This window comes from Cricetulus griseus, chromosome 3, assembly GCF_003668045.3.
Source record: "Cricetulus griseus strain 17A/GY chromosome 3, alternate assembly CriGri-PICRH-1.0, whole genome shotgun sequence".
In the NCBI taxonomy this organism is placed as follows: Eukaryota; Metazoa; Chordata; class Mammalia; order Rodentia; family Cricetidae; genus Cricetulus; species Cricetulus griseus.
Window position 1 is genome coordinate 181,228,631 of NC_048596.1, and position 22,525 is coordinate 181,251,155.

Below are 22,525 nucleotides of genomic sequence, written 5' to 3' on the forward strand. Positions count from 1 at the left end.
ACTAGGAGTTATAGTTCTATTTAAATTGCTTGTCTGGCTTGACTTAATTTTAGTAAATAGTATATATTGAGAAAATTACCCATTTCTTTTAGTTTTCCAATTTGATGGAGTACAAGTTATTAAAGTATATTATTATGATTCTCTGGATTTCCTTGGTGTCTGTTATATCCCGCTCTTCATTTCTAGGTTAGTTAACTTGGATATACTCTCTCTGTCTTTCAGTTTTGGGGATAAGGGTTTATCAATATTATTTATTTTCTCAAGAACCAACTCTTTGTTTAGTTAATTCTTTGTATTTTTTCTATTTTATTGATTTACTTCCTGTGTTTGATTACTTCTTGCCTTCAACTCTTTTTGGATATGAATTCTTATTTTTGTGCTATAGAGTTACTAGTGTGAAATCGATCCAATTTTTTATTAATGTAAGCACTTAGTGCCATTAAGTTGCCTTCATTGTGTCCAATAAGTTTGGATGTGTCATGTATTATTTCCATTCCATTTTTAAAAATCTGTGATTTCTTTATAGAATCTGTCTTGGCCAATTTTCATTCGGTAGAGAGTTGTTTGGTTTCCATTGGTTTCTATTGTTACTGTTATTGTTGTTATCCAGCATTAATCCATGGTACTCAGGATGCAGGGTGTTATTTCAATTTTTCTATTTGTTGATATTTGCATTGTGTCCAAATATGTGATCAGTTTTGGAGAAAGTCATGAGGTGCTGAGAAGAATGTATATTCTTTGTGTTTGGATGAAATTATCTGTAAATATTTGTTAGGTCCATTTGGTTTGTAACATCATTTAGCTCTCATATTTCTGTTTTTAGTGTTTGTCTGTATGGTCTATTTGAATCTTTGGTTTCCACCTATTAGGCTTTTTTTAAATAAGGATTCACCAATATTATTGTTTCTCAAAAACCAACTGTTTGTTTCATTGATTCTTTGTATTATTTTTGTCTGTTTCTATATTATTGATTTCAGCCCTGAGTTTGGGTACTTCTTGCCATTTACTCCAACTGATATGATTTCTTCTTTTTTATTCTAGTAGAGCTTTCAATTGTGCTTCCGAGTTACTAGTGTGAGAGCAATCCAATTTTTTATGTACTTAGTGCTATAAAGTTGAATTCAACATGTTCCGTAAATTTGGAGATGCTGTGTATTTATTTGCATTCAACTTTAGAAACTCCATAATTGCTACGCCCACGGCGGTCACGCCTGTGTAGCAGAAGATGCCACTAAGGCGGGTTAAGGCCGCTGGGTTGGGGTCTGTGCTCCCCGGAGATGAGCCCCAGGCGGTTCCCTGGTGATCATGATGCCCGATGAGTCAACTCGAAGCAGCTGTCATTGGTGCCACTGCAGCCTCTTCTTCCTTGTCTTTTGTTCTGTGTATTTCTTGTGTCTTGCCAGCAAACTACACTGATGTTAAAGGAACATCTGAGGACATGCTAAACTCTGTCCCACCGTTTATTAAAGCCTTTGCTGAAGTGGCCAGTTTAGGGAATAAGATGGGTGAATCATGAGGGAAAAAGACAGCTTTAGAAAGACTTGCCTTTCTTAAAAAGAATAGCTAGATCTAGAAAGCCCTGGTGTAGATGGGATAAAAAAGAGAGAAAAGAAGTATTAGAAAGCATGAAGCCAACATTAAAATACTGAGTGACTTTATAGAAAGGGTTTGATAGACTTCATGATGTAGAAGAACTTTATGATATCTAGGGCCAGAAAATCAGGAAATGGGTAAGAGACGTGGTTGGTGGTATGAGACAGATTTTGGAGAACTCTTAGATCATGTCTTTGGGCAATGACCACAATCTGAAGCTGAGAATAGATCATCTATAAACAATTTTGCTGTTCTTTTTCTTTCTGTTGTATGATCTGGTGATGTAGCCCCCTTGCCAAGTTCCCTGATCCCCCTTGCCAAGTTCCCTGATTGTAACAGTATATAAGCATTGCTTGAGATGAAGTAAAATTGCAGCAGCATATTCAACTACATTGAGTGTGTCTGTCTGTCATTTCCTCGCCGATTCCTGATTTCTCCTTGAGCCTTCTCCCTTGTTCCCCTCGGTCGGTGGTCTCCACGAGAGGCGGTCCGTGGCAGGTGGCGCCCAGAACAGGGACTCGAAGGACAGGTAATCTTTCTTTTCTTTCTCCTCAGAAATCAGGTACGGCTCTTACCAGGGAACTGCAGTCCCGCCAGTAAAGGATCACTGGTTAAGTGTAAGTAATCACAGGAAAACATGGGGCAATCTATGACTAAGAATGAGAGGATGCTGGTAACTATGTTACAGAGAATGTTACATAAATCAGGGTTTATGGTCTCATCTAAGGCATTGGGGCAATTTATGTTATTCATAAAAGAAGTTAGCCCTTGGTTCATGGAGGAAGGAACTATGTCACTAGAAGAGTGGATAAAAGTAGGTAAAGAAATGCGTCGGCATGTTCAGAAGAATGGTGAAAAAACCCTTCCCCCTCAAGCATTTCAATTGTGGTATCAGGTTCGAGAAATTTTATCTGAAACCACCCCCTTTGAGGGGCTTATGAGGGAAACAGCATCAGATGAAGGATCGCCTATTTATGATGAAATGGGCCCGGAGGAAGGGGCGCCAGAGGAAAAGGTTCCACTTAAATCCTCTGCCCCTTCGGCTCCTCCTGTGACTATTACCTATGCTAAACCAGACTTTGAAGGTCTTGGATTAAAGGATGATGATGATTGGGGACTGGATGATCAGATGGTAGAACAAGATTTTGAGGATGATTTCCGAGATCATTCAGACAATCGTAGGCCCCTAAGGGCTAGTAAGAATCCCCCGCAGCGAAAAGAATCGGCCTCCTCTTCCTCCGATGGGTTTTAGAGGAGCAATGGCCGAGGCTCGACGCTTGGGAGATACTACCTTTTCTACCTTTCCAGTCACAGAATCCTTAGGAGAGGATGAAGGCCCTATATGGGAGCCTTTGCCACTAAAGACACTAAAGGAATTATAGAGTGCAGTTAGGACTGTGGGAGCTTCAGCCCCCTACACTCTGCAGGTTTTGGATATGGTGGCTAGCCTTTGGCTGACTCCATATGATTGGATGCAGACAGCCAAAGCAACCCTGTCTCCTGGGGACTATATCCTTTGGAGAACAGACTATGAGGACCGGTGTAAGGACACCATAGTGCAGTCCCTCAAAAAGAGAGGGGCTAAACCCACAATGTCTATGCTTATGGGGACTGAGGGGTATGCCACGCTACAAGCACAAACCAGCATTCCTAGAGAAGTGCTGGAAGCAATAACTCAGAATGCTGTCCAAGCTTGGCGAAAGCTGCCTCCTCCAGGAACCAAGGGAGGAGCATTGGCTAGTATTAGACAGGGCACAGAAGAAGCCTATCAGGAATTCATTTCCCGTTTGGAGGAGGCTGTAGGAAGGATGCTCCCCCCATCTGAAGGGACAGACATTCTTCTCAAGCAGCTTGCCTGGGAAAATGCCAATGCTCTATGTCAAGATTTAATACGCCCCATTAGGAAGACAGGATCTATTCAGGACTACATAAAAGCATGTATGGATGCCTCACCAGCGGTAGTTCAGGGTATGGCCTACGCTGCAGCCATGAAAGGTCAGAAATTCAGCGCCTATGTAAAGAAGACTTATGGAGGCGGTGGAGGAGGACGTGATTCATCCTCCCCGACCTGTAATAACTGTGGTCAATCAGGGCACCTGCAGAAAGACTGCAGGAAGCCGCGAGGCTCAGTGCCTCGGGGAACTCCCGGTCTGTGTCCCCGGTGTAAAAAGGGGAAGCACTGGAAGAATGAGTGCAAATCAAAGTTTCATAAGAATGGTTCTTCTCTAAATAGAGATGATAAAGAGGAACCTGAGGAGTCAAAAAACTAGGTCAGGGGTGTTCTCCTAACCCCGCACCCAAGGGAGAGGAGAAAACCTCACCAGGGCTAAGGTTAAATCCTGAAGCTCCAGAATTTACTATTCATGAATTGCCTAGAGCAACGCCAGGAAGTGCAGGTCTAGACCTGGCTAGTGCAAAGGATATGATTCTGTCAAAATGGGATGGAATATCCTTGGTTCCAACAAAGGTTAAAGGGACACTGTTGCCACAAACAGTGGGATTAATTATAGGAAGGAGTTCTAATTATCAGAGGAATTTTGAAGTACTTCCTGGTGTATTAGATGCAGATACTGAGAGTGACATAAAAATAATGGTTAGGCCTTTATCAGAGACTATGCAAATACATAAAGGACAAAGAATAGCGCAGTTATTACTGTTGCCCTATATAAAATTACCTAATCAAGTCATAAAAACAAAGAGAGGTCAGGGCCAATTTGGATCCACTGATGGAGTTCTCTGGGTCCAGGACCTAGGAAACCGTCCTTTTAAAATTATAAAATTAAATGGAAAAGGATTTAAGGGCTTACTCGACACAGGGGCAGACAGGACATGCATTTCTGCCTCTGACTGGCCTGCAAGTTGGCCAGTACATAAAACAGGATCCTCCTTGATGGGGTTGGGATCAGCCTCAGGAGTGATGCAAAGTTCTGCACATTTGAAATGGAATTGTGATGGAAAAGAGGGACTCATACAACCTTATGTACTTCCCTCTCTCCCATTTACATTGTGGGGAAGAGACATCTTATACTCTATGAATGTAAAATTGGTGACCTCAGATCAGCTGAGCCATCAAAATTTTTCATAGGGGCCACTGCTGAAGGGCTATATGCTGACAAAATTGAGTGGCTTACTCAGGAGCCTGTATGGGTGAGTCAATGGCCCCTAACAGAAGAAAAGATACAGGCTCTGGAACAACTAGTACAAGAACAATTGGAAAAGGGACATATAGTAGAGTCTAATAGTCCATGGAATACCCCAGTATTTGTGATTAAGAAAAAATCTGGAAAATGGAGGTTATTGCAAGACTTAAGGGCAGTAAATGCAGTAATGAAAGACATGGGAGCTCTTCAACCAGGGTTGCCATCCCCAGTGGCAGTCCCCCAAGGATGGGAAATAGATTTGCAAGACTGCTTCTTTACTATCCACTTACATCCTGAGGATAGTGAACATTTTGCCTTCAGTGTACCCTCAGTAAATTTTAAACAGCCTTTTAGACGTTATCAGTGGGTGACTCTCCCACAGGGTATGAAAAATAGTCCTACATTATGTCAGAAATTTGTTGATCAGGCTTTAAAAAATGTAAGAGAAAAATTCAGTTCCTCCTATATAATACATTATATGGATGATATATTATTGGCTAATCCTGATAAAAAATTTTAGATATGTTATTAAAAGAAATTATAAAGCAGCTGACTGCCTTTGGGTTGGTAATAGCCCCAGAGAAGATACAAAAGAATAAACCTATAAGTTATTTAGGGCATCACATAAATAATGATTATATTAATTCACAGAAATTAGCAATAAGGAAGGATAAATTAAAAACATTAAATGATTTTCAAAAATTGTTAGGAGATATTAATTGGATAAGGCCATATTTAAAAATAACTACAGGGGCATTGAGTCCTTTGTTTGCCTTGCTACATGGAGATCCTAATCCAAAGTCATCAAGAGTATTAACGCCTGAGGCTATGCAAGCTATATCTATAGTTAAAGAAGCTTTGAGTAAAGCTAGGGTAAAGCAATTAGATTATACTAAATATTGGTCATTGTTGATCTTTGCTACATATTATACTCCTACTGCTTGCCTTTGGCAACAAGGGGTGTTGGAGTGGTTACATCTTCCTCATACACAATCAAAAATGTTAGCAGATTATCCTTATATGTGTTCCTTATTGATAGCAAAAGGGAGACAAAGATCTAGAGAATTATTTGGGCAAGAGTTCAAAATACTTATTACCCCCTATAATAAAGCACAAATTGATAATTTATTGCAAAATAATGAGGATTGGGTCCTAGCATTGCAAGGCTTTACAGGTCAAATATTGTATCATTACCCCAGACATCCAATAATAGAATTTACAAGGCATGTGGAATTTATTTTCCCCATTTGGACTTCTCAAAGCCCCCTTGATCAGGCTTTGTGTGTTTTCACAGACGGTTCTTCCTCAGGAAGGGCTGCGGTTTTCACACATGAGGGCAGAATTTATGTAGATTCAGGAAGTAAGACTTCTGCTCAGCAAGCAGAAATTAGAGCAGTGATTTTGGCCTTTAAAAATTTTCCTCAACCTTTTAATCTATATTCAGATTCAAAGTATGTAGTAACTTTGTTTCCAGCTTTGGAGACTGCTCTTTTATCAGGAAAATCCCCTATTTTACCTCTTTTACAAGAATTGCAGCAATGCATTTGGCAAAGAACTCAGAAGTTCTATGTAGGGCACATAAGAGGGCATAGTAATCTGCCTGGGCCTTTGGCACATGGTAATGCCATGGCAGATTTTTATACTCAAGAAGGAGCATTTAATGTGCAAGAAGCCCAAGAAAGTCATGCTGTTCATCATCAAAATGCATTAGCCCTAAAAAGAATGTTTCAAATAACCAGGGAGCAAGCAAGACAGATAGTAAAGCAGTGTGCCCAATGCCCACCTGCTCACTGCACTTTAAAAATGGGGGTCAACCCTAGAGGCTTAAAACCAAATGTGTTATGGCAAATGGATGTGACGCATGTCCCCTCATTTGGGCGACTGTGTTATGTTCATGTAACTGTAGATACCTTTTCTCATCTAGTAACAGCCACTGCTCGGACAGGAGAAGCTGTAAAGGATGTGATACAACATCTAACTCATTGTTTTCAAGTGATGGGTATGCCGTCTCAAATTAAGACAGACAATGGTCCGGCATATACCTCCAAGGCTTTTGAATCATTTTGTGCTCAGTGGCATATAGTCCACACTACAGGAATCCCTTATAATCCACAAGGGCAAGCTATTATAGAGAGAACTCATCAGGTCTTGAAAACGCAAATTGAACGCTTACAAAAGGCCAATAAATATTTTACTCCTCATCATATTTTGTCTCACACCTTATTTGTTTTAAATCATTTAAACACAAATGAGAAGAATGTCACACCTGCTATGGTACATTGGGCACATAAATTTAATTCCGCCCTTCCAAAAGTTATGTGGAAAGATCTTCTTTCTGGTCTTTGGAAAGGACCGGACATCCTAATAACATCGGGACGAGGGTATGCTTGTGTATTTCCACAGGATGCCGACTCCCCCATCTGGATCCCAGATAGGCTCGTCCGGCCCGCAGAGGGACAAGCAGCGCAGAAAGAGGAAGTGGCAAAAGCAGCAGAAGCAGCTGGTGACTCAGAAAAAAAAAAATAAAACTACCGTCTTCGCAGACAAGAAGAATCACTTGGATGAAGATCAAGCACCTGATGAAAGAAGCAAAAACCTTGCTGAAACAGCAAGGAAAACCCCTAACAGCTAGCATGAACTTTCTTGCCATTTTGGCTTTAATTTCTACTCCCCCCAGCGTAGAGGGTGTGGCCTATTGGGCTTACATCCCCAATCCTCCGATCTTACAGCCTGTGGGTTGGCTGGATCAGGAGCCCATTAGAGTTCTAACCAATGATACTGTCAGGATGGGTGGTGCTCGGGACTCTGACGCGAGAGCCAGCTCGTCCTCCTTAATAACCTTTGAGGGCAGAGCAGACTCGCTGCCAATTTGTATCACACTGCAAGGGAAAGTGCCGGAAGGCTGCCTGAGCACAGGGTATCGTACTTTCTTAACTGATGGTCCTGACAAGGAGAGTGCTGGTAAGCGCTGGGTCTGGGAAACACAATTCAAGACTCTTGGAGATCCCTTGTATAAAGAGAACTTTATTAAAGTTTCTGAGATACCAATAGATCCTTGTATCCTAAAATATCATGATAAGGATCAATTCTGGGACTCCTCTTTGACTAAATTTCCTGCTTGGTTAACCTGTGGGTTTCCTAATGCAGCCACATGGTATCAACCTAAGAATTCTGAGCTGCAAATATGGGATTATTCTAATTCTAATGGACAGAATAATGTTTATGAGAGTTACTTAAAATCCCATAAGGAAAAGTTTCATGATTATGAGAAGGTGAGCCTCTTAGGCGATGGTTCTCTCCTGGGCTTGTGGAGCCTACATGGTTTGCAGTTGAAGGAAATACAACCAAAAAACATACAGATTTGTTTAGACTTGTTGCTGCCGCTAACATGTTTTTAGAAAAAAGACCTAATCATACTCTGCCGGATGCCATTGGGTTGCGTGCTTGTGTTTCTTATCCTAATGCTCTGTTGTTAGCTTAATCTGCTTTTGTTAATATTTCTTTGATTAGAAATTCATATCAACTTACTTGTCATTCTTGTAAATTGACAAATTGTATTACTTCAGCAGAATCTAAGAATTTGGGTACCATGCTTATTGTACGCAGGCCTCCATTTGTTATGCTGCCAGTGGATCTAAAAGATGATCCTTGGTATGATAACTCAGCACTACAGGTGCTAGATACTTTGAAGGACTTGGTTCGACCACGGAGGTTTGTGACTGTATTTATCTTGGGTATCACAGCATTAATTTCGATACTCACTACTTTTGCTGTGGCTACCACGTCTTTAGTACAGGAAATTCATACAGCTCATTATGTGAATACATTAAATCAAAATATAACTTCTGCTTTGATGGAGCAAGCAGCTATTGATACTAAGCTAGAAGCAAAAATAAATGTATTAGAAGAGGTTGTCCTTGCCCTTGGACAGGATATCTCAAATTTAAAGACCACCCTCTCCACGCGTTGTCATAGTGGATTTAGATCAATCTGCGTGACACCTCTACCTTATAATCAGTCTCAGTCATGGGATAAGGTGAAAGCTCATTTACAAGGAGTCTAGCTAGATAGAGATATTACACATGATTTAGGAACCCTACAGAGAGATATTTCTGCTATGAGTCAGGCACATTTGCAGCTTGGAGGATTACAGGATTTGGCCACAGAAATACAACAAGAAATAAAAGCTCTCAATCCATTGGATTGGATGCAATATTTTGCTTTCATTGGCGTAGTTTTGCTGCTGGTCCTTTTGGTTGTATTCTTATTTCCATGTCTCTTGAAATGTCTTTTCAGCTCTGTGGCCGAAATGCAGCAAGAAGTCTTTGAGTTGCAATTTAAAAATAAAAAACGGGGAACTGCTACGCCCACGGCGGTCACGCCTGTGTAGCAGAAGATGCCACTAAGGCGGGTTAAGGCCGCTGGGTTGGGGTCTGTGCTCCCCGGAGATGAGCCCCAGGCGGTTCCCTGGTGATCATGATGCCCGATGAGTCAACTCGAAGCAGCTGTCATTGGTGCCACTGCAGCCTCTTCTTCCTTGTCTTTTGTTCTGTGTATTTCTTGTGTCTTGCCAGCAAACTACACTGATGTTAAAGGAACATCTGAGGACATGCTAAACTCTGTCCCACCGTTTATTAAAGCCTTTGCTGAAGTGGCCAGTTTAGGGAATAAGATGGGTGAATCATGAGGGAAAAAGACAGCTTTAGAAAGACTTGCCTTTCTTAAAAAGAATAGCTAGATCTAGAAAGCCCTGGTGTAGATGGGATAAAAAAGAGAGAAAAGAAGTATTAGAAAGCATGAAGCCAACATTAAAATACTGAGTGACTTTATAGAAAGGGTTTGATAGACTTCATGATGTAGAAGAACTTTATGATATCTAGGGCCAGAAAATCAGGAAATGGGTAAGAGACGTGGTTGGTGGTATGAGACAGATTTTGGAGAACTCTTAGATCATGTCTTTGGGCAATGACCACAATCTGAAGCTGAGAATAGATCATCTATAAACAATTTTGCTGTTCTTTTTCTTTCTGTTGTATGATCTGGTGATGTAGCCCCCTTGCCAAGTTCCCTGATCCCCCTTGCCAAGTTCCCTGATTGTAACAGTATATAAGCATTGCTTGAGATGAAGTAAAATTGCAGCAGCATATTCAACTACATTGAGTGTGTCTGTCTGTCATTTCCTCGCCGATTCCTGATTTCTCCTTGAGCCTTCTCCCTTGTTCCCCTCGGTCGATGGTCTCCACGAGAGGCGGTCCGTGGCACATAATGTCTTTATAAATTCTGTCTTGACCAATTTTTCATTAAATAAAGAGTTGTTCAGTTTTCATGAATTTCTGCTGTTATTGATATCTGGCTTTAAACCAAGATTGTCAGAGAGGATTCAGGGTGTTCTTTCAATTTTTTGTGTTTGTTGAAACTTGCTTTGTATCCAAGTATGTGGTCAATTTTGGAGAAAGTTCCATGACATGCTGAAGCTCTCAAGGACCCAATCTATATCGCTCAGCTTTACACAGGTTGAGTGTTCACTTTGGCAAGCAAAGTTGTACCTAATTGTCCCCCATTGTCTTTAGAATCATGTGAGGAGGTAGGATGGTCCTATGGCTGTCACTTAAGCATGGAGAAATGGGAGCAGTTTTATACTGGCCAAAATGCACTCAGTGTAAACTGAGATTTTCAGGGCCCATGCACTCAATTGGGGATGTTAAATTTTTTCTTCTTCCTACAGGAAGAATGAGCCAGTCCCTCCCTGCACAATGCTTGTACAGTGGATGTCCAACATGCCTGGATATGAGCAGATGGACCTAGATGCTCCAGTTATTACATGGGAGACAAACAAGAGGGAAGAGGGGATTCTGACTTTTACTGTATAGTGGCTTGTGTAGAAATGGGGCCAATGGGTATAGAGCACAAAGGCCTTACTACTCTGAACCAATTACCTCATCTCCTTACCTTAAAGCCTGCAAAGCAAATTAGAAACCACTGAATATGAAATTTCTTGAGATGATTGTGGGCATTAATTGTAAGGATTAACTGTAAGGATTGTGGGATTAATAATTGTAAGTGAGGAATTAACTTTTGGGGCATCAGAAAAAATTGATAACTTAAACCCATTCCCTCAACTTGAATGGCCTCAGGTCTTCGGGGACATCCCTGAGTTTGGTGGCCTGCTGATAGAGGAGGCTATGGAAGGCTCTGAAGACCCCCTGACCCTCCTACTACTGCTCCAAGAAACAATCACAGAATTCACATTTCTGATCCCTGCCCTGCAAGAAGCATAAGTCCAGGTGTGGAAAAGTATCAAGGAGGACAGGATCAACTCAAACAGCTACTGTGGGTTAGAATTCAAGCTCCCTCCACCCCAGCCTGGGTTCCCTCCTCCTGTACCCAACACAAGTGAACATATCAACAAGAACAGGGGCAGATAAGAATGCCTTGTATAATTTATTTACTTTGAGAAAGTGTTTCAGAATGTTGGACTGATTGTTTTAAAATTCACTTCACCCGGTTCAGCGACCCTGCTCGGAGGCATCTGACGCCAGGGGTTTGCTCGCCGGATCCGAACTCGGCAACAGGATCCGATACACCTGGACACTGCTGAGGCCCCAGTGGCAGTTCTGCCTCCATCCACGACAAGAGGGTAGACATCAGAGTATTGGAACTGTATGCATCTACAAGAAGGGAAGCTTGGTCCCACACCCACCAGGAGAGGAAGAGACACATGCTACACCCACCAGAAGAAAGGATGAGAAGAGGTCAATGTAAAAGCACATTCAACAACAGAAAACCCAATATGACACCACCAGAGACTAGGAACCATACAACAGTAAGACCTGAACATCACAATGCAGATGAAGCAGAAGAGAATGACCTTAAAAACATCTTCATGAAAATGATAGAGGACCTCAAAGAGGATATGAGAAAATCCCTTAAAGAAATGGAAGAAAAAACAAACCAAAAATTACAAGATATCAACAAATCTCTCAAGGAAACAGTTCAAAACCTAAAAATTTCAATAGAGACAATAGAGAAAGCACAATCTGAGGGAATGCTGAAAATAGAAAAGCTGGGCAAACGATCAGGAACTACAGACGCAAGCATAATCAACAGAATACAAGAGATGGAAGAAATAATCTCAGGAGATGAAGACAGCTAGCAGAAATAAAATCATCAACCAAAGAAAATCTCAAGTCCAACAAATCGTTAACACAAAGTGACCAGGAACTATGGGATACCGTGAAAAGACCAAACCTAAGAATAATAGGTATAGAAGAAGGTGAAGAAATCCAACTCCAAAGCACAGAAAACATATTCAACAAAATCATAGAAGAAAACTTTCCCAACCTAAAGAAACACACGCCAATGAAAATACAAGAAGCCTACAGAACACCAAATAGACTGAACCAAAAAAAAGGTCTCCTCACCACATAATAATCAAATCACGAAACATACACAACAAAGAGAAAATATTAAGAGCAGCAAAGGAAAAAGATCAAGTTACTTATAAAGGCAAACCTGACTTTTCCATGGAAACTCTGAAAGCCAGAGGTCCTGGATAGATATTCTACCTACACTAAGAGACCATGGATGCCAGCCCAGACTACTATATCCAGAAAACCTTTCAATCAATATAGATGGAGAAAACAAAATATTCCATGACAAAACCAGATTCAAACAATACATATCCCCCAAAGCAGCCATACAGAAAGTTCTGGAAGGAAATCTGCAACCCAAGGAAGTTAACTACAACCAGAAAAATATAGGCAATAGATAATGCCACTTTACCAACAGCCAAAAGGAAAAAGGGATAGAATCCCACACATAATTTCACCACCATCACCAAATCAAAAACAAACAAGAATGAACAATCAATGGTCATTAATATCCATCAACATTAATGGTCTTAACTCCCATATAAAAAGACACAGATTAGCAGAATGGATAAGAAGACAGAATTCATCCTTCTGCTGCATACAAGAAACACAACTCAACTTCAAAGATAGAAAGTACCTAAGAATTAAAGGTTGGGGAAGATCTTCCAATCAAATGGACCCAAGAAACAAGCAGGGGTAGCAATCCTAATATCTAACAAATTGGACGTTAAACTAAAATCAATCAAAAAAGATGAAGGAGGTCACTTCCTACTCATCACAGGAGAAATCCATGAGGACGAAGTCTCAATTCTGAACTTTTATGCCCCAAATAAAAAGGCATCCATGTTCGTAAAAAAAAATTACTAAAACTCAAATTACACATAAAACTGCACACATTTATAGTGGGAGACTTCAACACTCCACTCTCACCACTGGATAGGAACAACAGACAGAAACTTAACAAAAAAAAAAAAAAAAAAAAAAAAAAAAAAAAAAACAGAGGAACTAATCGAAGTTATGACCCAATTGGACTTAACAGATATCTATAGAACATTCCATCCAAATACAAAATAATTTACCTTCTTCTCAGCGCCACATGGAACCTTCTCTAAAATCAACCACATACTTAGAAACATAGCAAACCTCAACAGGTACAAAAAATTGAAATAATCCCCTGTATCTTATCAGACCACCATGCTTTAAAGCTAGAATTCAACAACAACACAAATGACCTAATGAAATTGAAGCAGTCATCAGAAGTTTCCCAACCAAAAAAAGCCCAGGGCCAGATGGCTTCAGTGCAGAATTCTACCAGAAATTCAAGGAACAGCTAATACCAATTCTCCTCAAAGTATTCCGCACAATAGAAGCAGAAGGGTCATTGCCAAACTCTTTTTATGAGGCTTCCATAACCTTGATACCCAAGCCACACAAAGACACATCTAAGAAAGAGAACCACAGACCAATATCCCTCATGAACATTGATGCAAAAAATTCTCAATAAAATACTGGCAAATCGAATCCAAGAACACATCAGAGAAATCATCCACCATGATCAAGTAGGCTTCATCCCAGGGATGCAAGGATGGTTCAAAATAGGAAAATCCATCAATGTAATCCACCATATAAACAGACTGAGTAAAAAAACCACATGATCATCTCACTAGATGCCGAAAAAGCCTTTGACAAAATACAACACCCCTTCATGATAAAGGTCTTGGAGAAATCAGGGATAACAGGAACATACCTCAACATAATAAATGCAATATACAGCAAGCCAACAGCCAACATCAAATTAAATGGAGAGAAATGCAATGCAATTCCTCTAAAATCAGGGACAAGACAAGGTTGTCCACTCTCTCCATGCCTCTTCAATATTGTCCTTGAAGTTCTAGCTAGAGCAATAAGACAACAAAAGGAGATCAAGGGAATACAAATCAGAAAGGAAGAAGTCAAACTCTCACTATTTGCAGATGATATGATAATCTACATAAGTGACCCAAAAAACTCTACCAAGGAACTCCTACAGCTGATAAACACCTTCAGCAAAGTGGCAGGATACAAGACTAACTCAAAAAAGTCTGTAATCATACTATATATGGATGACACATCGGTGGAGAAAGAAATCAGAGAAACACCACCCTTTACAATTGCCACAAACAACAAAAAAAATACCTTGGGGTAACAATAATCAAAAAAGTGAAAGACCTGTACCATAAAAATTTTGACTCTAAAGAAAGAAATTAAAGAAGATACTAGAAAATGGAAAGATCTCCCATGCTCTTGGATAGGTAGGATCAACATAGTAAAATGGCAGTCTTGCCAAAAGTAATCTACAGATTCAATGCAATCCCCATCAAAATCCCAACGCAATTCTTCACAGACCTTGAAAGAACAATTCTCAGCTTTATATGGAGAAACAATAAATCCAGGATAGACAAAACAACCCTGTACAATAAAGGAACTTCTAGAGGCATCACCATCCCTAACTTTAAGCTCTATTACAGAGCTTTAGTCCTGAAAACAGCTTGGTACTGGCACAAAAATAGACAGGTAGACCAATGGAATAGAGTTGAAAACCCTGATATTAACCCACACACCTACGAAACCTTATTTTTGACAAACAATCCAAATTTATACGCTGGAACAAAGAGAACATCTTCAACAAATGTTGCTGGCATAACTGGATTCAGACCTGTAGAAGACTACAGATAGAACCAAGCCTATCGCCATGCACAAAACTTAAGTCAAATGGATCCAAGACCTCAACATAAACCCAGCCACACTAACCCTATTAGAAGACAAAGTGGGAAATACCCTTGAATTAATTAGTACAGGATACCACTTCCTGAACATTACACCAGTAGCACAGACACTGAGATCAACAATTGATAAATGGGACCTCCTGAAATGGAGAAGCTTCTGTAAGGCAAAGGACACAGTCAGCAAGACAAAACAGCAGCCCAGACTGGGAAAAGATATTCACCAATTCCACATCTGACAGAGGACTAATATCCAAAATATACAAAGAACTCCAAGAAGTTACTCTCCAAAACACCAAACAATCCAATTAAAAAGTGAGGTACATAACTAAATAGACAAGTCTCAACAGAGGAATCTAAAATGGCTGAAAGACACATAAGAAACAGTTCAACATCCTTAGCCATCAGGGAAATGCACATCAAAACAACTCTGAAATACCATTTTACTCCTGTCAGAATGCCTAAAATCAAAGACACCAATGACAGTTTATGCTGGAGAGGATGTGGAGAAAGGGGAACACTCCTCCACTGCTGGTGGGAGTGCCAACTTGTACAGCCACTTTGGAAATCAGTATGGTGACTCCTCAAGAAAATGGGAATGAGTATACCACAAGATCCAGCAATCCCACTCTCAGGCATATACCCAAAAGAAGCACATTCATACAACAAGGACATCTGCTCAACAATGTTCATGGCAGCACTATTTGTGATAGCCAGAAACTAGAAGCAGCCTAGATGCCCCTCTGCCAAAGAATGGATAAAGAAAATGGGGTACATTTACACAATGGAGTACTACTCAGTGGAAAAAAACAATGGAACCTTGAAATTTGCAGGAAAATGGATGGACCTAGAAAAAACCATTCTGAGCGAGGTAACCCAATCACAAAAAGACAAACATGGTATGTACTCACTCATATGTGGATTTTAGACATAGAGTAAAGAATTACCAGCCTACAATCCACACTGCCAGAGAAGCTAGTAAACAAGGAGGACCCTGAAAGAGACATACATTGTCTCCTGGAGAAGGAGAAAGGGTCAAGATCCCCTGAACAAATTGAGATCACAGGAAGAGGGGGAGGGAGCTACGAGAAAGACAAGGGAAGAAGAAGTGGGATGCAGGGACATGAGGGAGCAGAAAGATGAGTCAGGGGAAGAATAGAAGACAACAAGAATGGGGATACCATAATAGAGGGAGACATTTTAGGTTTACATAGAAATCAGGCTCTAGGGAAAGGTCTGGAGATCTACAAAGATGACACCAGCTAACAATCTAAGCAACAGAGGAGAGGCTACCTTAATCCCCTCTCCTGATAATGAGATTGATGGCTGACTTATATGCCACCCGATAGCCCTCATCCAGCAGCTGGTGGAAGTAGAAGCCGACACCCAAAACTAATCACTGAACTGAACTGGAATCCGGTCGCAGAGAAGAATGAGTGATGGGCAAAAGGGTCCAGACAAAGCTGGTGAAACCCACAGAAAGAGCTGACCTGAACATCGGGGAACTCTTGCTCCCCAGACTGACAGCTGGGATACCAGCATGGGACTGATCCAGACCCCAGGAACATGGGTTTCAGTGAGGAAACCTTGGATATCTACAGACCTCATGTTGTAGTTCAGTACATAGGTATGGACCTTGAGAGCCCAATCCACATAGAGGGATACTCTCTGAGCCAAGACACACGGGGGTTGTTCTAGGCCCTATCCCAAAGTATATGATAGACTTTTATGACCCCCTATGGAAAGCCTCACCCTCCCTGGGGAGCAGAAAGGATATGTGATAGGTAGGGTGTTAGTTGGGAGGGGTGGTAGGGGAGGAGGGGAGGGAGTGGGAACTGGGATTGACATGTAAAACAATCTTGTTCTAATTCAAATTAAAAAAAATGAAAAAAAAAAGTGTTCAACATCCTTAGCCATCAGGGAAATGCAAATCAAAACAACTCTGAGATACCATCTTACTCCTGTCAGAATGGCCAAAATCAAAAACACCAATGACAGTTTATGCTGGAGAGGATGTGGAGAAAGGGGAACACTCCTCCACTGCTGGTGGGAGTGCCAACTTATACAGCCACTTTGGAAATCAGTATGGCGGTTCCTCAAGAAAATGGGAATCAATCTACCACAAGATCCAGCAATCCCACTCTCAGGAATATACCCAAAAGAAGCACATTCATACAACAAGGACATCTGTTCAACGATGTTCACAGCAGCATTATTTGTAATAGCCAGAAACTGGAAGCAGCCTAGATGGTCCTCTACCGAAGAATGGATAGAGAAAATGGGGTACATTTATACAATGGAGTACTACTCAGCGGAAAAAAACAATGGAATCTTGAAATTTGCAGGAAAATGGATGGACCTAGAAGAAACCATTCTGAGCAAGGTAACCCAATCACAAAAAGACAAACATGATATGTACTCACTCATTTGTGGATTTTAGACATAGAGTAAAGGATTACCAGCCTACAATCCACACTGCCAGAGATACTAGTAAACAAGGAGGACCCTTAGAGAGACATACATGGTCCCCTGGAGAGGGCAAAGGGTCAAGATCCTCTAAGCAAATTGAGAGCAGGAAGAGGGGGGAGAGAGCTACGAGAATGAGAAGGGAAGAAGAGGAAGGATGCAGAGGTCAGGAGGGAAATGAAATGGATCCCCATACTCACATAGTAAGAGGAGAGATCTGACTGGCCGGAGTTGTGTTCATATGTGTGCCATGGCATTTACACATACATGTAAACATGTACACAATAAAGAAATACATTGGAAAAATTGTAACTGTTTCTAAGTAGAAAAAGAACTATGAAGTTGATCCCAGAAGGAGCTGGCTATAAGTGAAACAGTCTATGGATGTGGCATGAATAGGGGCTCTGACTTAAAAAGTGCCAGAATTACAGTAGTTCAATAAAACAGCCACAACATGTGCAAGGGGGTCCAGGATCCTAAGATCTCTGTAATGGTCACACTTTGACCACTCCCCATCTGGGTCATCTTCAGTATTTGCCTACTCAGAGAAGCCCTCCTGGCTTTTCCTATTACAGCCTTCTGTTCTGTGACCTCCATGATAACACTGACATCTATCCAGAGAAAACAAGGAAAGCAATCAAGGTTAGAATTGATTTAAGTTTGCATACAGGACTCCTGGTATCACAGAGGGACTTCAGATACCATTGTATTCCTCTCTAGGAGGCCAAAGAGCAGGAACAAGGATTGCTTTGCCTGCTGGCAGGCCTTCAGCTCTTTGACAATGAGAACTTAGCCCACCCACCTGAGTTTCTACCTACTTTATTTTAGGTCCAAATAGCTGCCTACACAAGTCCCACATATTTTATTTCTTCTGCATGACACACAGCTATTCTATAGCAACACAGATTCAGACTAGGAGCCAACCATGGCACTAGAAAGCCTTCCTGGCTGGCTGAATGCTGTGATATGTGGACTCCTGCTTCTCTTCCTGCATGTGCAAGGTGAGAAACCTTTAGTGAACATGAGGAACAGGGTCTGAGCTCTAAAGAGTCAGCAGTTGATCTTGCTGGAGGGAAGGAACCAAAGGGGGGGGAGGTAGTAAAGGTGGCAGATAAAAGGGTGGTAATTGTGGACCTCCCAATGCAAACACCAAAGCCCACACAGTAAGTCCTGCAGCACACAGAGAGTCAGAGATGCCTAAGGACACCCCACACCAAAATGCCACTCCAGTGTATGAGGTCTAAGCAGCACTGGACCTGCAGATGAGAACGAGAGCAAAATGGGCACCACCTTCCTCTGGGTGTGAGTATAGCTTGCTACAGAACTATGGATAATGAGTAATATATGCATTCGTGCTACAAAGTGGCTCTGAGGATAAATCCTTGTTGGCCAGAGATGTGCATAGGCACCAGGCAAAAGGAGCTTGAGCAGTGTTCCTGCACACGGGTGGGGGGGATAAAGAAACTCCCCCCACATCCCACAGCTGAACCCAGATACCCAGGATTCCCTTCCCCATGACCCCTAGTGACAATGAGGTGGCAAACAACAGTGTGGTGGCAGCTTCCTGGACAGAACCAACCCTCATGACATCTCTCCACACACAGGCCAGGACTCAGCCAATCCCATCAGGAACACACACACAGGCCAGGTTAGAGGAAGCCTTGTCTGAGTGAAAAACACTAAAGTTGATGTCCACACTTTCCTGGGAATTCCCTTTGCCAAGCCACCTGTAGGACCACTGCGCTTTGCATCCCCTGAGTCCCCTGAGCCATGGAGTGGTGTGAGAGATGGGACCTCCTATCCAGCCATGTAAGTTCTAGACCCAGAGATGAGGATGTGCTCTGAACTCTGGGCCAGAATGAGGTTCTCTCTTCATCCCAAACCTATCGAAGATTTCTGTCTGTGATGTGTAGTCTGGCACAAATTTCTGATACACAGCTAATTGCAGTGATATATTATTTATGATTTATTAAAGCATAACTGAGGATTTAGAAAAGCTAAGTCAGCCTCAAGCTACAGAGGTCAGGCAGTGGTGACACACACCTTTAATCACAGCAGCCAGAAACTAGGAGGTGGTGGTACATACCTTTAATCTTAGAACTCAGGATTAAGAGGTAGACTGATCTATGTGAGTCCAAGACCATAGAGATCAACGCAAGATGGAATCACTCTAAAAGAGAATTATAGCTCACACCTTTAATCCCAGCATAGATGCGTATAAAAGACAAAAGCAAGTACAGTAGGAGGCATTCATTCTCCACCCATGCTAGGGAAAGGTTACATTGTGAGGCTTGGTGAGAGCTCATGGAGACAGGATTGGCCCATTCAGCCTGAAGTAGAGGTGAGAAGCTAGTGGCCAGCTGCTTTGCTTTTCTGATATTCAGCTTGAAGTTTGAACCCCATTATCAGTCTCAGAGTCCTTTTATTAATTCTTATACAGCTAAGGCTTCTATCACAACAACTTTACCAGTCTCCTGTGTCAGAAATCAGTTCCTATGAGGAGTTATCTCTCACTTTTTCGGGGAGAAACAGATTCCCAGATTCAGATTGTGCCAAGTTATCTCTGCCACCATGGAAGAGATCTATGGACAAAGGTCAATATAAGCATATTAATCAGCAAAAGCCCAGGGTCTAATGTCATGTGCTTTGAGTCTCTTAGGAGGACGTCAGTGATGTGTCCTTGGCAACTTCATCCTCTACACTCATTGAGAAAATCCATAGAGCCAAGTACCATTATTCAAAGGAATGAATAAAAGTTTCCCCCTGATATTACATGGGAAGTCAAGCTACCCTAAGTTTCTAGACATAGAGTGAAGAGCATCCCACTACTCCTGGGAAACTGTTGTCCACTGACTTCCATAGTTCCTGAGTAGGCATAGTATCACATTATCCAGGTAGCTTCATTTTATTTCTTGGTGCTGTGGTAAAATCAATTTAATGCAGAAACAGTTTATTATGGGTCACAGTTCCATACTACCATTCATTACAACATTCTATGTTGTTTCCAGTTGGAAATCAAAGCTAACCATCTCCTATATGCAAATAATAAAAGAGCCAAGAAAAAAATCAGAGAAACATCACCTCTATAATAGACACAAATATAAAATATCTTGGGGTAACTCTAAGAAAACATGTGAAAGGCTTGTATCCCGAGAACTTTAAGTCTTTGAAGAAAGAAACTGAAGAATATATCAGAAAGTGGAAAGATCTCCCATACTCTTGGATAGGGGAAATCAACATAATAAGAGCAGCAATCTTACCAAAAGCTATCTAGAGATTCAATGCAATCCTCATCAAAATCCCAACACAATTCTTCAGTGGCCTCCAAAGAACAATAATCAACTTCAAATGAAAAAACAAAAAACCCAAGATAGACAAAACAATCCTGTACAATAAAAGACTTTCTGGAGGCATCACCATCCCTGACTTCAAGCTCTGCTGTAGACATACAGCAATTAAAAAAAAAAACCCACAACTTGGTATTGGCATGAAAACAGACAGGTGGAGCAATGGAATCAAATTGAAGACCCTGACATTACTCCACATACCTATGAACACCTGATTTTTGATGAAGCCGAAATATACAATGGAATAAAGAAAACATCTTCAACAAATGATGGTAGCATAACTGGGTGTCAAAATGTAGGAGAATGTAGATAGATCCATTTCTATTACCATGCACAAATTTCAAGTCCAAGTGGATCAAAGACTTCAACATAAATCCAGTTACACTGATCCTGAGAGAAGAGAAAGTGGGAAGTAGCCTTGAATGCATTGGCACAGGAGACCACTTCCTAAATATAACACCAGTAGCACAGACTCTGAGAGCAACAGTCAATAAATGGGACTTCCTGGAACTGAGAAGCTTCTGTAAAGCAAAGGATATGGTCAATAAGACAAAATGGCAGCCTACAGAATGGAAAACCATCTTCACCAACCCCACGTCTGACAGAGAGCTTATCTCCAAAATATATAAAGAACTCAAGAAACCAGACATCAAAATACCAAATAATCCAATTTATAAATAGGGTACAGCCAGGCATTGGTGGCTCATGCCTTTAATTCCAGCACACAGTAGGCAGACACAGGTGGATCTCTGTGAGATCAAGACCAGCTTGGTCTACAGAGTGAGTTTCATGACAGCCATGGCTGTTACACAGAGAAACCACAAAAGGGGGTACATATCTAAACAGAATTCTCAACAGAAGAAACTCAAATTGTGTAAAAACATTGAAATTGCTGAACATCCTTATTCATCAGGGAAATGCAAATCAAAATAACTCTGAGATACCATCTTACACCTGTCAGAATGGCTAAGATCAAAAACACTGATGACAACTTATGATGGAGAGGATGCAGAGTAAAGAGAACACTTCTCCGTTGCTGGTAGCAATGCAAACTTGTACAGTAACTTTGGAAATCAGTATGGCGGTTTCTCAGAAAACTGGGACTCGATCTACTCAACACCTAAAGATATCACTCTTGGGCATATTCCCAAAAGATGCTCAGTCATTCCTCAAGAATACTTGCTCAACTACATTTACAACAGCATTATTCATAATAGCCAGGACCCTGAAATAACCTAGATGCCCCTCAACCAAAGAATGGATAAAGAAAATGTGGCACAATTACACAATGGAGTGTTACTCAGTGGGGAAAAAAACAATGACAATATAAAATTTGCAGGAAAATGGATGAAACTAGAAAAATATCATCCTAAGTGGGGTAATCCAAACCCAATAAGACAAATACAGTATGTACTCACTCATAAGTGGAGATTAGATGTAAAGCAAAGGATAACCAGACTACAGTCCATAGCTCCAGAGAAATTAGGTAAAAAGGAGATCCCTAAGGGGGATGCATGTATCACCCTGGGAAGGGGAAATTGATGAGATCTCCTGAGAAAACTGGGGGTGGAGGTCAGCTGAGGGGAGGGGATAGGAGATGAGAACATGAGGGATCAAGAAGACTGAGTTTGGGGAGGGACTGACAGGAAGAGCAGTAAAAGAGATATCTTGATAGGTAGAGTCATTATGGGGTTAGGGAGAAAGCTGGTGCTAGAGAAATTCTCAGGAATCCACAAGGATGACCCCAACTAAAACTCCTAGCAATAGTGGAGAGGGTGCCTGAACTGGCCTTCCCCTATAATCAGATTGGTGAATACCTTAATTGTCATCTTAAAAGCTGCATTCAG

The 22,525-nt window shown here is 41.2% G+C and overlaps 1 protein-coding gene and 1 pseudogene across 1 annotated transcript; both read left to right on the top strand.

The window, feature by feature from the left end:
• LOC100761399 overlaps positions 1–22,525 on the top strand; it is a 45,501-nt pseudogene that overhangs the window by 20,427 nt on the left and 2,549 nt on the right.
• LOC118238592 (endogenous retrovirus group K member 19 Env polyprotein-like) lies at positions 7,268–9,397 on the top strand. The gene is made up of 2 exons (XM_035442615.1): positions 7,268–7,694; positions 9,030–9,397. Exons 1-2 carry the CDS (start codon positions 7,295–7,297, stop codon positions 9,137–9,139), a joined length of 510 nt encoding a protein of 169 aa, XP_035298506.1. The 5' UTR covers positions 7,268–7,294; the 3' UTR covers positions 9,140–9,397.

Coding starts and splice junctions, on each gene's coding strand:
- LOC118238592 (XM_035442615.1), top strand. CDS start 7,295: ATGAAGATCAAGCACCTGATGAAAGAAGCAAAAACCTTGCTGAAACAG. Junction 7,695..9,029: donor TCCTGACAAGGAGAGTGCTG/GTAAGCGCTGGG, acceptor ATGTCTTTTCAG/CTCTGTGGCCGAAATGCAGC.